The sequence below is a fragment of the Garra rufa genome, chromosome 4 (assembly GCF_049309525.1).
Source record: "Garra rufa chromosome 4, GarRuf1.0, whole genome shotgun sequence".
In the NCBI taxonomy this organism is placed as follows: Eukaryota; Metazoa; Chordata; class Actinopteri; order Cypriniformes; family Cyprinidae; genus Garra; species Garra rufa.
The window spans coordinates 31,036,086-31,050,384 of record NC_133364.1 but is presented as its reverse complement, the minus strand read 5'-3'; the positions used below and the strand labels follow the sequence as shown (position 1 = coordinate 31,050,384).

General features: G+C 34.5%; 1 protein-coding gene across 2 annotated transcripts in view; it reads right to left on the bottom strand.

The window, feature by feature from the left end:
- Nucleotides 1-610: 610 nt before the first annotated feature.
- Nucleotides 611-14,299, bottom strand: part of LOC141333820 (shaker-related potassium channel tsha2) — a 15,196-nt gene continuing 1,507 nt past the window's right edge. The window contains exons 1-2 of one of the 2 annotated variants that reach the window (XR_012355430.1): nucleotides 12,689-14,299; nucleotides 611-1,763 (exon numbers count right to left, since the gene is read on the bottom strand). The exon at nucleotides 12,689-14,299 is cut by the window's right edge and continues 1,507 nt beyond it. Coding sequence is in view for 1 of the 2 variants with exons in the window: in XM_073838969.1 (XP_073695070.1) it covers nucleotides 14,226-14,299 (74 nt within the window). In the remaining variant the exon portion in view is untranslated. The remainder of the gene's footprint in view (nucleotides 1,764-12,688) is intronic. The other variant, XM_073838969.1, reaches the window with a different exon arrangement.

Below are 14,299 nucleotides of genomic sequence, written 5' to 3'. Positions count from 1 at the left end.
AAATGAATTAATGCCGGCCATTACTGCTCTGTCTGTCTTATTGTTAACCAGTAATTATATTCAGTTTAGATGCAGAGAACAGGTGATACATGTTTATTTATCAAAACTAGCTTGTAAATGAAATGAAAGAGTGAAAATAATGGCAATGTGAAAAAATCATTATGAAGCATCTTGCTTTTACATGGAAGACCTCAAAGCATCAGAGCTTTTGGACGCACAGAGATGACAAAATGATTTACTGGACGCTGGACATTCATTTGACATGATGAAGATATTCATACAGTATGCGTGTACTCAGGATTCAGGAGTTAAAATGGATACATTTGTGTTTGTGAACAAAAGTGAATTAAATAATTACTAATTTAAATAGGGACATGATTTTCATACACATTTTATACAGGAAAAAATACTGTGAGCTTCTGTCATTTCTCAAGTATCATCATTAGCATATAAGCTCTATCACATTGCAAATTCCCATTTTTAAGCTAATAAAATCTTTTTATGGATTTCAACTTCACAGGCCTACATATCTCTATCATTAAAAAGCAGGGAAAATACATTTCAATCTCTTTTTTATTCTGTTGTGGGGCATGTTGGGTTAAGTATTTACTTGTCAGCTTTACATTATTGTAATTCTTTTTTGGCTTTTTGGATTGAATGATTGCCCAAAACCAGGATGGACAAAGCCATGACAACACACATCCAACATTGCCGACAGTAATGTGGGGAAACACGACATACAGCATGCTCGAGCTGTTTCCAGAAATAAGGCTTGTGAACTGTTTGACGCAACTCAACACAGTGAGGTAAACACACTGTAAAACAGCCAATCAAGACAGAGAGGTAGATGCTTTCAGTAATGGGTGATTCTGAAGCTATATCAGTAATCATAAAAGAAATAAAGACACAAACCTGCAGCAACATTTGTGTTTCAGTGTTTGTACTGCACAAAAAATTAAAGGAGGAAATCATGACAGAATTTGTACATGTATACACATTTCCTTTTCACTGTAGGCAAAATAAACAGAGTGAAAAACAGAAAGAAAATTGAAAATGATTTAGCAAAATTTTAAAAAGCTAGAAAAATAACCTTTCACCAGTTTAACCGATTCCATTTTTATATAAAACCTATGATACTTTAAAAAAATAGATATTTAACAATGTTAACCTCAACAGTCAAGTAATTTGTTGTCATTGATAGTTGTTCCCACTTAATATGACTACTGAGTTTGTTGACCAAAAAAAGTAAAAATAAATTAACATAATAATCAAGATTTATTCCATGCCCAACTTTCCATGCATGCCATAATATGTTTTGGTATAGCACATGATCTGTAACGCTTAAACGTGACATACTGCTGGTCTGAAGACACAAATTCACGTGTACATACTTACACACACACACACACACCTGTCCCAGTAGCATGTTGTTGTTTTGGGGGCAGATAAACATCCGGATGCATCTCACTAATTGTTTGTGCATGTACTTTCTACCTCAGTGCGCTTCAAAGCATCTTCTTTATCTTTACCATGTTGTCCTTATGTCCTCATGGTTAGATTCCACATTTGACAATATGATTCCTTTTGAGGCATTATACATAATTCCTTTGGTAGGAACAAATGAATGCTGTTTAAATGCAAACATGAAGTTTGTTTTTTCCCACGTAGCGCTGCTCAGGTGAAGGTTCACATTGTCCTTGACGGTACTGTGCTGCATGTATATGCAGATCTGTAGGACAGGAAGTGCATTTTCATGACTGTACCTGTAAACAAAAAGAGAACAGAACTCTTAACCATATTAGTTATTAAGACAATAAAAGCTGTTATTTTATTGTGTATTTTAGCAAGGCTGGAACACCCATAAGCCAGGACCAAACACTTTATTTGTATTACGATAATCAGAATTTGGGGAATACATTTGTTGATTATTCGCATACTAATTACTATAGGTCTTTTTTTAGAGTGGGAAACAGCTCACAGTAACACAACTTTTAGTAAAATGTGGCCTGAACATGTTTTAACCCCTATTGGAATATCCATGATAAAGTTGATGAGCATAAAAGCAACTGGAATCAGGCAATGAACAATATAAAAATTTTCAGCTAAAGATGTTTTTCTGCATCCATTAATACCAGTATGACTCCTACAAACCCATATAAAATCCTCATAAATATTAACCGCTAGTAATCAAAGTTATTTAGATGGACTAGTGTTCTACACTGCAACACTGACACAGAGCAGTCAGTCTGTCAGCAGCGTGGCAGAGCACAGAATGTTCAAGTGCAGTTGGTAGTGGAGCTTGATTAGAGAAACATCTCAGTAAATATATCATCCTCCGGTTTCACAGACAAGGCTTAAGCCAAGTCACAGACTAAAATTTTAATCTGGGCTGTTACAACCGAAAGAAACCTGCACTGACTGATCTTAAAATATGTCAGTAATTTTGTTTTGTGTGGAGATGCACACCAGTATTGTTTTTTTATTTGATGTACATTTTTACTAAAATTTAAACATTTCTTCCCCAGCTCACTGGCCACATTTGATTATGGCCAAATTTATAACTGTTCTACTATATTAGTTTTGTTTTGGTCTTAAAACACAGGCTCAACTGACATTTGCATCTATTTGTTTTTCCAAAAATGTCATATGAATGGTTGTATCTTATTTTTTATTCCTGGTTTACACAAAATAATTGTCAAATTCAAATAAATAAATTAATAGGAAACATTTACACCAATGGCATTACCACTGATGTAAGCATTATGAGTCCTCTGCACAATTTGACTTTGTTGCAGCCTGGAATGGTTTTGTCTGGCCAGTTTTGGTTCCTTCGACACACTATTTTCCTGTTAAATGCTGTAAAGCTGCTTTAACACAATCTGTATTGTAAAAGTGCTATATAAATAACAATGACTTGACCTGACTTGACATTATCATCAACAATACAGCAACAACACATACAGTAACACCACCACTAACAGTAACATCACTTTCAGCAACAGTAGCATTTAGTGTGAAACTACTGGCAGTAACAGCACCGACCGTAATAAAATTTACAGTAAAACCATCACAGTAACACCATCATTGAACAGCAACACTATCAACAGAAACACCACCATTGACAATAATGGCACTGTCATTAAAGGATTAGTTCACTTGCAGAATGAAAATGTATTTACTCACCCCCTTGTCATCCAAGATGTTCATGTCTTTCTATTTTCAGTTGTTAAGAAATTATGTTTATTAAGGAAAACATTTAAGGAATTTTCTCCATTTAGTGGACTCAAGACAGTTCAAGACAGAGTATGTAAAAAAAACTCCCTTCTCATTTTCTCCTCCAAATTCAAAATCGTTCTACATCGCTGCAGAAGTACCGACCAAGTATTTACAAAGTGAACACATTAAGAAGATAAAACACCCTTTACAAAAAAAAAAAAAAGGTAAAACAGAAATATAGGACGATTTTGAAGTTGGATGAGAAAATTAGATTAGGCATTTTTCGACATACTCTAACTGTCTTGAACTGGAGCACACAGAGTACACATGCGCATCGCAGAGCTAGACAAGATGAGCATTTGTGGTTAAAAAGTGTATAAATAATAATTTATTCAAGAAAATGGCCAATCGTTTCGCTAGATAAGACCTGTATTCCTCGGCTGTAGAACCCTTTGAAGCTGCATTGAAACTGCATTTTGGAAGTTCAAAATTACAGGCACCGTTGAAGTCCAATATATGGAAAATTCGTTAAATGTTTAAAAAAAAAACATAACTTCTTTACGACTGAAGAAAGAAAGACATAAACATCTTGGATGACAAGGGGGTTAGTAAATTATTTGTACATTTTGTTCTGGAAGTGAACTAATCCTTTAATGGCATTGACAGTAGCCACTGGTAGTAACGAATCTGACAATAACACTACTAACAGTAACAGCACAACGGTAGCACCTTCACAAGTAACACCTTCAACATGAATGGAACCACCAGTAATACAATAGACAGCACCACTACCGATAGTAATGCCACCTTTGACATAGTGTTAATTTCGTCACCTATTTTTAATTTAGTCTTAGTCTTAGTCTTGTGCCAAATGTCCTTGTTAGTTTTAGTCATATTTAGTCATTCACATATCTTTTTTTGTTAGTCAAGTTTTAGTCGACGAAAAGTCTCGTCATTTTAGTCTAGTTTTAGTCAAAATCAAACTCAAGGTATCTTAGTCAAGTTTTAGTCGACTAAAAGTCTTTTAATTTTAGTCTAGTTTTAGTCAAAAAAGAAGTCAATATATTTTAGTCTAGGTTTAGTCAAAAAATAGGCTTCATGCCCAACAGGCTTCCGTTTTCTGCTAAACAGGTCTCGTTGCTTCCGGTTCACGCGTTTTGCATATCCCTCTTTAAATATGAACATGATTTACTCAAGATTCATTCAAAGTAGACACTAAAAATGATCATAACCAATGTCCATCACATATGTGGATTGATATATAAAAGTTTTAAATTTTTATTCTTTTCACTAACATTTATATATAAATATCGAATGAAACGTCCACAATAAACAGCTGGCTTGTTTAACTGATTACCTTAAAAGTCCGTCGATATCGCCATTATTTATTACGGCTATTAACACGTTCTCCGACAAGCGGAAGCAATGAGACCTGTTTTCCGGGGTTGGTCATGTGACGTTCGGCATAAAGCCTATTGTAGTCTTTTTTTAAAATAACACATTATTACTGAGATTATTACTGATACACATTTCAGTAAAAAAAGTGTTTCACATATCTCAAACATTGGTTAAATGTCATAATTACCTGACAAAATACACTTGTTGAATGATTTTTGTTGAATGCAAATGTTAAACGTGTCTGGTTTTCAATTTCTGATTTAGGAGACACATTCACAAATGATTAACCCTTTCAGTGGTGAGTTTAAAATATTCTAGCGGACCCCTGAGAGTGAGTTTTTTTTTAAGCGACCGTTATTTTAGAACGTTCGTCCTTATTGTTTCCATGGCGACGCATCAAGCTTGTCACGTGACACAACACAGACACAATAACACTGTATGACAGATCGCTTTTATTTCGTTTTTCCTTTTTTCCAGAATACTCACACACTTGCTTACCATGTCATGAACTATCTAATATTCCGATTCACAAATATGTGTGAATTAGTATGTTTCGTCGTTTAAAACCCTATATAAATGATCTGGATCATAATCTGTAATGTGAGATGGGCGCGGCCATGTTTGTTCGCGCTGCTGTTCAGAGAGTCCTGTCAGCCGTATTTACAGCACATATACATTCATCCGTTTCTCCCGAAATACATGCAAGTAAGTGGCCGGTGAACTAGAAGAGGAATAGAGTGAACTTTTTAGTTACTAAGCCTGTGTGTATGTGACATGAATAAAACACATCGGCAAATTATATTTGAATAGATTGTTATTTGCTGCTTCCATAGACCTATGTGTGTATTTTACAAACTCTAAATGTCTCCTTTTACTTGTACTTATGTGTATTTAAATGTCTGAAACCTAAAATAAGCGTTATGTGGTTAAAAACACTGCATAGTTGTGATTATATGACAATCGCAGAGCTCGTCCGTCTCTGGCTCAGCGCCAGCCAGCGCGCCAAAGCGCAGTTTGAATATTTTAAAGCCGTAACAGCTGATGAAAAAGCAGAGACGATTGTAGACGAAAATGAAGAGAGATTTTATCTTAGTTTTTATTTTATACAAAACATTTTCGTCTCGTCTTTTTTCGTCAACAATAATGCATGTTAATTTAGTCTTAGTCAGCGTTTTTGGACAGTGGTGCAGTCTTGTCATCGTCTCGTCTTAGTCATGAAAAAAAAAGTCGTTGACGAACATATTTCGTCTCGTCTCGTCTGACGAAATTAACACTACTTTGACAGTAACACTAACGACAGTAGCAGCACTGACAGTAACTCCACTAACATCGCCAACATTGACAGTAACACCAACAGTAACGCCACTGACAGTATCAACATCAGCAGTAATGGCACCACCGGTAACACCATCAACAGAACAACCACCGGTAGTAACGCCACAACCAGCAGTAACATCATTGACAGTAACAGCACTGGCAGTAACTCCACTGACAGTAGCACCATCAGTAGTAACAGCACCAGAAGTAGCACCAACATCAACAGTAACGCCACAAAAAAATATATATTTAAAACTAAAATGTAGCATGTTAAAATGTAGTATACTAAAATGTAGCATCTTACTCAGTTTTTAGATGTTACCCAAGGTTTTTTTCTCCACTACAGTCAACTGATGGAGTTTTGCTTCTATGTCTTTGGCTTGCTCAGTTAGGGTTTAAAAAGTAGTAAATTTCTTAACCAATAAAATAATTGAAAATATTTATTTCAAAAAACTTCAAAAGTAATACCCTGCAAGCCATTACATGAAAATGTTTTTAAAACATATTTTCTTCTTATTGTGGTAATTCTAAAAAAATATATATAAATAAATGAAAATAAAAACCGACAGCGGCATCACTGACAGTATTGCAATCAACAACACTATTCAAATTGGCCCTTTGAAAAAAAGGCAACATTTAAACCCTTTGCATTTCTGTAAAATTACAAAATATGAAATGTACCACATGTGTCACAGTGGAACGCTATCAGGTTAAGCTAAACTTTTAAACTAACTACATTGTAGCATGTAGATGTTACTAAGCTTTTTAACCCAGGCTCTTTGGAAATAAAAAAATATATATAATTTATCTTTAAAAGTAATACCCACTTTTTAAAATCAGGTCATTTTCAGCTGATTGACATGAGCGTTTTACCTTACGCCTGTTTCACACATACTCCGCCTGCAGTGCGTATGCAGTGCAGAAGCAGCACGGACTCATTTTGCTTTCGCACAGGACGCGTTTGCAGTAGGGGTGGGAATCTTTAGGCACTTCACGATCCGATTTCGATTCTGGGAGTCACGATCCGATTCCAAAACGATTCTTGATCTACATTTTTTCCCCAATTAATTCCTCTGCTGTGCAAATACAATTTTAGAATTTTAAAAACATGTAAAAATTCCAGTTTCTATGCTTTTTGTTTATTGAAATCTCTGTAAAAGTAGGTGTGTCAATCTTCACTGGTTTCAAGATTCAATTTAATTACTGTTTTAATTATCAACTAAATATCACAATGGGACACATTCTCAGTTTTCAATAGTACTGGACATGGCTACATTTTCATATACGTTTTATGCCAAATTTATTTTGTGGCAATTTTACTTTATTTTTTTAATTTTATAAGCAAGGTACTTTTTAAAACAAGTACTTATTTAAAATAAGTGTTCTTTAGGTATCTGAAAGTTTACAGACAACTTTTTCCTCAGCATTACTGCAGTTTTATTGTTACTGATGAGATCATAGACAGGCAGCTTTAACAGGCTGCATTCAAACTAATGCACAGCAGTGGCGAGCGTTGACTTTTTTTTTTTTTTTTTTTACCAGGTATGCTGAGTGCTAAAACCACCAGTAATACCAAAAATAATAATATTTTTAGATTATTTAGATACCAATAAAATCAGAGACGAAATCATATTTTAATATTTCCTCTTTTTTATTATTTAAAAAAATTACAGACATTTTATATAGGCAACTATTTTTTTCAGTGGGCTTTAAAATTTAGAATTTTTGAGAAATTATGATAATATACAGTTAGGATGTTTTTATTTATTTATTTTTTTTTTCATTTGATTTAGTAGAGTAAGTTGCTCATCAAACACGATATGATTTTCGGCAATCAGGATCTGGCAGCAACAGCGCGTTTTTCCGCTTGGGCGAACGCTTTGCGGACAGCTTACCCCGCGAATGAAATCATGCGCATGCCAGCAAAACAGATAATGCGTTTCAATTCTGAGGAGTCGAGAAAGATGCGGAGAATCTGCTTGCCCGGAAGATTCTATCTCAAATAAGGGATCAACTTATAAGCATGTTTATATTAATGAACACGTGAACGCATTCTCTCTGACAGCCTGGGTATACGGAGCGTTAGCAGCTTATATGGACGGGACGGAACGCAACTGATGCACAGATCTATTTCGATATATCAGATGTTTTGTCCTGCTCTGAAAACATAACTGACTGTATGTACAGTTTCGTTTAAAAATGAAAGTGCATTTAACCGCATCCGCAATCGAGCTTTAGGACGAACAAACAGAGCGCACGTGAAATTCTGTCAGTGCACGAGTTTCATGCATCTAATAGTACTGCATTCCAGACGGCAGAAATGAAAGCATATCTTAAGTAAAACACGGCGGGTGGAAGCACACAATGTCAAGCAGTGCGCACGTGTCTCACAGTGCAAATTCGGTGCAATGAAGCCTGCCGCGTCTCTAGCGCGCACATGGGCGATATGCGGGGGGAAAAAACAAGCTCAGAATCGATTCTGAAATATTAGGAATCGATTAAGCATCGTTGAAGAGAGAATCGCGATGCATCGGAGAATCGATTTTTTCTCCCACCCCTAGTTTGCAGTCGGTTTCATGATCTGCGGCTGTTTACTACGAATACAACATTAATTTGTTATTTTGATTTCAAATCCAAACGTGCTTTTCAGCATTGTGATCCTCTTTTATCACAGTACAGTAATGCAATATATTCACGTTTAAACTCAATAAATATAAAAAAACGTATTATTCAATGCACTTGACTTCTATATTTGTATATTAAGTTGCTCAAGCAAGTTGCAACACATTTAAACACGGCATAGGTATAACTTCCTTTTCTTACTGAAATTGGCCTATCACAAATATTTTAATTTAAAACTTACCACAGACAGATAAAGATTTAATGCGAAAGAATAGCATGAGGGCACAGCCTATTAAACGCAGTCCCTTAAAGAACAGAGTACAACATTACTTTCATTTTTCATTACTTTCATCCATATTACACCTGTCTTGATTTCTCTCCATTGGTTGCCTGTAAATTACAGAATTCAATTCAAGGTGTTGATGTTGGTATATAAAGCATTGCATAATCAGGCTCCTGGATATATACAGGACTTGTTGCCTCCTTATCAATCTCAACGCTGTCTGCGCTCTTCTCAGAATCAACTCCTATCTGTACCACGGTCTCGCTTAAGGCGGAGTGGTGACCGTGCTTTTTCAGTCGCTGCTCCCAAACTTTGGAATGCCTTGCCGCTATCTATAAAGGCTTCATCATCTATGGACACTTTTAAAAAGAACTTAAAGACTTATTTTTTTCATCAGGCTTTTGGTGTCTGAATGGGTCTGGTAATGTGAGTGAGCTTGCTGTACGATTTATATTTTTGTAATGATTGCGCTGGTTTGTTTGTTGTATGTTGTTTTATAGTTTTTTTTAATTATTTTTGTGCAGCACTTTGGTCCATTTTTATGGTTTTGAAAGTGCTTTATAAATAAACCTTGAGTTGAGTTGAGTTGAGTTGAGTTTAAAAGGAAAACGTCGATCCTGATCTACATATACGTCTATGTTCATGTGAATCATTCGTGATGCAGCTTTACCCACAGCAGAAGTGCGTATAAGGGTTTTTATGCATCTTTGCAAATGGCCTTTCTTAAAAATGTGCTTGTTGGCAAGTTGTGCTGATAAACGCGGCTAAATGCAGCTAAACACAGCTAAAGTAAACATTACAGCTCATAATCCCTCAACAGAGAGGGGTGGGGCGTGCAGAGCTCATTTGCATTAAAAGGGCCCATGCGATAAAATGAGCTGATATTTTGCAGAGCTGATTTTGACAAGGTAAAAGGGTGTTTTTTTACACTACCAAAGCATATTAGAGCCTTTCATTAAGACCCTAAAGAATCATATGAACTTGGAAAATGGGCCTCCGATGACCCCTTTAATGCAGTTAACAGCGTTAGAATATTTTAATCATGTTATTTTTTCACAACTAATTAATAAAATGAACACATTAAACTGACATCCCTAATATAAATAGAAAATCTAACATCTTTGTAAGGACATAAGGATGAGTAAACAATTACATAATTTTTTTTATTTTGGGGTGAACTATCCCTTAGAATAATCAAGCTGAATCAGTTTAAGAATTTTAATACTGCCGAGGAAACCCTAACTAGACTCTTAGGAATATCAACACCGTGCTGCCGTGCAACCATGTAAATATCGCCCCATGAAAGCCAGAGCTAAAGCCGTGCTGTTTCATTTGCACTGCACCAACAACTGCAGCAATCCACAAAGTCACGCTGACCTATTCAACACCTGTGAGCTGTAACACAAGCCAATAGCATGAGTGCCACACATGACAACAGCATTATGTAGCTGCTCTTATCGTGTCTTGCTCACCATATTTTCCAGCAGAAAAAAACCTGTGCCTGTCAGTGAGTAGAGATCCTTAGACAGAGTATTAAGGGACAATATTTCTTTGCCACGAGGAGGTGTGTGAGAGTCACATGATGGCCACTGATCAACTGTAAGTGTCAAAGGTTCCTGGATTATGAAAGTATCCACAGCTTAAAATAACATGACCTTTGTTGAAGTGAACATGGCAGTCAAGTCTGTGTGTGTAAAATTTATAAGAATAACACACAATAGAAAATGAGGTCGGGGGGTCTCTATACGTCACTATTATTTCAGTTTTATTTTTCCTCTATGTGACCAGACCAGCGTTCTCTCATAAAGCATTAAACACACATAGTCAATGCAACACAACAATGTTAAAGTGGGTCAGGAAATACCCCCACTTTATCCTCATGTAACCTGGCACGGCAGTTCAGCGGCTGCGGTGGACTAACCCTGGGTTAAGAATATGTACGTAATACAAGATCTATTTATTAATTAATGTATTAATTAACATTATTTATTTATTTATGTGTACTGCTCTGTTTATGGAACTAATTTGTGGATTCTCTAATTAGACTGATACATGAGAATTTGTTTGCTCCCCAATGAATTCAGTGACTTTCTATGATTAACTGGATGCCATATTAACCTTGCATATCAGACAGATTTCAGCCATTATAGTCCAAAAAAAAAAACATATATATGTACACTTACGCTCATCAAGACTGCATTTATTTGATAAACATCTATATATATATAATGGTTTCTATACTTTTGGGAACCTGTGATACTTTTTTCAGAATTCTTTGATGAATAAAAAATACTTTCAGATAATATTGTTAAATAAATGTTGTTCTTTTTAACCAATCAAAGAATCCTGAAAAAAAGTATCACAGTGTCCAAAAAAATATCAAGCAACACAGCATATTAAAATGATTTCTGAAGGTTAATGTGACACTGAATACTGGCGTAATATTGCTGAAAAATTCAGCTTTGATCACAGAAATAAATTAGATTTTTAATGTAGAACTAAAAGTTTTGATCAAATAAACGCAGCCTTGATGAGCATTAGAAACATGTTATTAAAACAGCTGTTAAATATAATATTGTAGTAATTTATTTATAGATAATGTGGAAAAAAAATTATTGATACCTAAATGAAGTCACTGAACTTTATTGTACACTTAAAGTAAATTATAATTATATAAATATAATATATTTATATATAATATAAATTCTGCCTTTACCAGCAAACACAGTAAATCTACACACAGGATATTGAAAGTGATAAAAACAAGCACATACCACCCCCTAGTGTACACAAAGAACACAGAAAGAAGGTCTACAATTTTAACTTGTAGTGTTGTTTTAGAATGGATAATTCTAGTTTTGCAATCTGCATAGTACAAGTCTTATCTCTAAACAACTATAATTTATAGACAGAGACATTTATAGACAGAGTGTCATTCAATTCAATGTGCTTGTTGTTCCCTACATGAAAACTAGAATTAATAAAAGTATAACAATAATAATAGTGGTATATTTCTTAACCAATAAAATCATTTTAATTCAAAATAGTTCAAAAGTAATACCCTGCAATCCAAAAAGTGTTCATCTTTTTTTCTATTTGCCAATTTACTAAAATGCTTTGGCCAAATATTTTAGGAGTGATTTATTAGAAATATTTATTAGAAGTGAATTTTATGATTAGTGTGCATTGTATTGGAAGGAACTGGGCTTTGTTGCTTATCATATCAAAAATAATAAAAAAAATATTTTACTTAATAAATCTGATCCTGTTTCTTACCAGACTCCACATTTCATTCCACAGATCAGAATATTAAAATTTCAGACCTCTACATTGTAAAAAGTTTTCACCAGATTCAACTTAAGAACTTAAGTTCAGCAGCTGCCTTAAAATTTTAAGTTAAATCAGCTTAAAACTACAAGTCATTTTAACTCAAAATAAAATGAGTTGATTTAATTTGTAAGCTGAAATGACTTGAGTTGATTTAACTTAAAATTTTAAGGCAGCTGCTAAACTCAAGTTTTTAAGTTGAATCTGGTAAAAACTTTTTACAGTGTATGTTTTTGTATTGTCAGAAATTAAGCAATATCTGATAACATTTAAATTGCCTATGGGAAAAAAGTAAATATATATATATATATATATATATATATATATATATATATATATATATATATATATATATATATATCTTTGCAATAATTTGTCTGTTTTTGGTGATTATTTTTCTGTTATTAGAGTACATGTTAAAAACGTTTTTTTTTTTTTTTTTTTTTTTTTCCACAAATAGCTAATTCTAAGATACTTTAGAACACATACACAGTTATGTTTATATGGATGTGTAGTGTTACATACCTCCTCCTGTCTGAACTCTTCTTGTTAATGTGAAAATCCAATTAAAAGGAGCAGAAAGTAAAAAAAAAAAAAAAAAACTTGATGTGGTATGTGTCCGGAAATCTGTGCAGTTATTTCCATTTTCAGTTAGTCCATTACTGCCATTGCAGTAGTTGATTCTCCTAGTTCAGCCAATAGGTGGATGAGTTTTTCCTTCCTCACAGTGACGTCATAATGAATCCTTTTTGTGCTGAATTCATGATCCCTTCTTGACGCTGTTGCAGTGCAGAAATGTAGACATTTCTTCATTTTTACAGGTGTGGGCTATATGGTGTTACATTGTTACTTTGTATTCACATTTGGTATATTGGATAAGCCTCTATGGGCTTTTTTTAGTTTAACCAGGCCTGATTAGAATGTTTAAAATGCTCCCTCCCTACCTCAGGGATGATCATTTTTTTCATTTAACTGAATTCACTAATATATCTTGTTTTAAACTAAAAGCACCAAAACATCTTTCATGTGAATAAATTAAAGGGAGCAATAATAGCCCAATGTCTCCAGAACCGTCTGGAAAGTTGCTATGGAAACACATTTAGTGTCTTAAAGACTGCAGTTTCCACCTTTGTCCACTAGATAACGCTAGTGTATTTTTAAAAGAACTCGTGTTTAGATTTGAGCGCACATTGTGGAAATCGAGCCTCTCCTTATTCATTTTCTACACATCTGTTGATAATATGAAGAAATGAAGAAGCTTCTTGTTGCTTATCAGTGTAAGTCTATCCCTGAAGTGCATCTACATAGTGCGAATAAAGTTATCAAGTAATTTTAGGATGCCATAACCTTTTAATTCTAATACAGTGCTGCTGATATTATTATGACACAAGTTGAAAATGTGTTATTAAAATTCAAAATCACAAAGCTGGTTTGCTCTACTGATCGTCCTCGAAAAAGCACGGAGATTTGTATTTCTCACATTTCCAAATGTAACGTTATACTACATCACGCAAGTAGCTTTTAAAATTGTATTAATAATAGTTTCCATTTTTAAATAACCTTGGGCAAGTCTTTTTTCCCCGAAATGACCTTTTCAGTTTAACTGTCCTCGTTAGGGAAAAAAGTTATACATATTGGTCCTACTATTTCTTTTAAATAAGCAAATTTGTATGTAAACTTCTGTTTTGCTCTAACACCAAATTTGTTGAAAAACTACGGTCACGCGACAAAGAATTTGTGGACTAAGAGTATACGAATAAAGTGCTACACATTGATTTAATCGGCCTTGCTTATATATAACATACGTTCTATTTAATTCTTTTTATTTTATCTTCGCGCCTACAACTAACGTCTCGCGCTTCGATGATCTACAATCACAACAATGGAAGACAGTTTAGAAAACAATCGCACATCACGTCATAGTAAAATCCACTGTTGTCGTTTCCAAATAAAGTGTTCCTCACAGATGATTACACATCTACTCAAGCCAGCGCGAGGGATGAGGATGTACTCACAGAAAAAGGTGCGCTTCTTTGGGTTTATAATTGTTGGCGTTCTACATTCATACATCAGTAAGCTTCCATGTGTGTGCTTTATGGGGGCTGCAGTTGGTGTACTTGACTGAATCTCCATCCT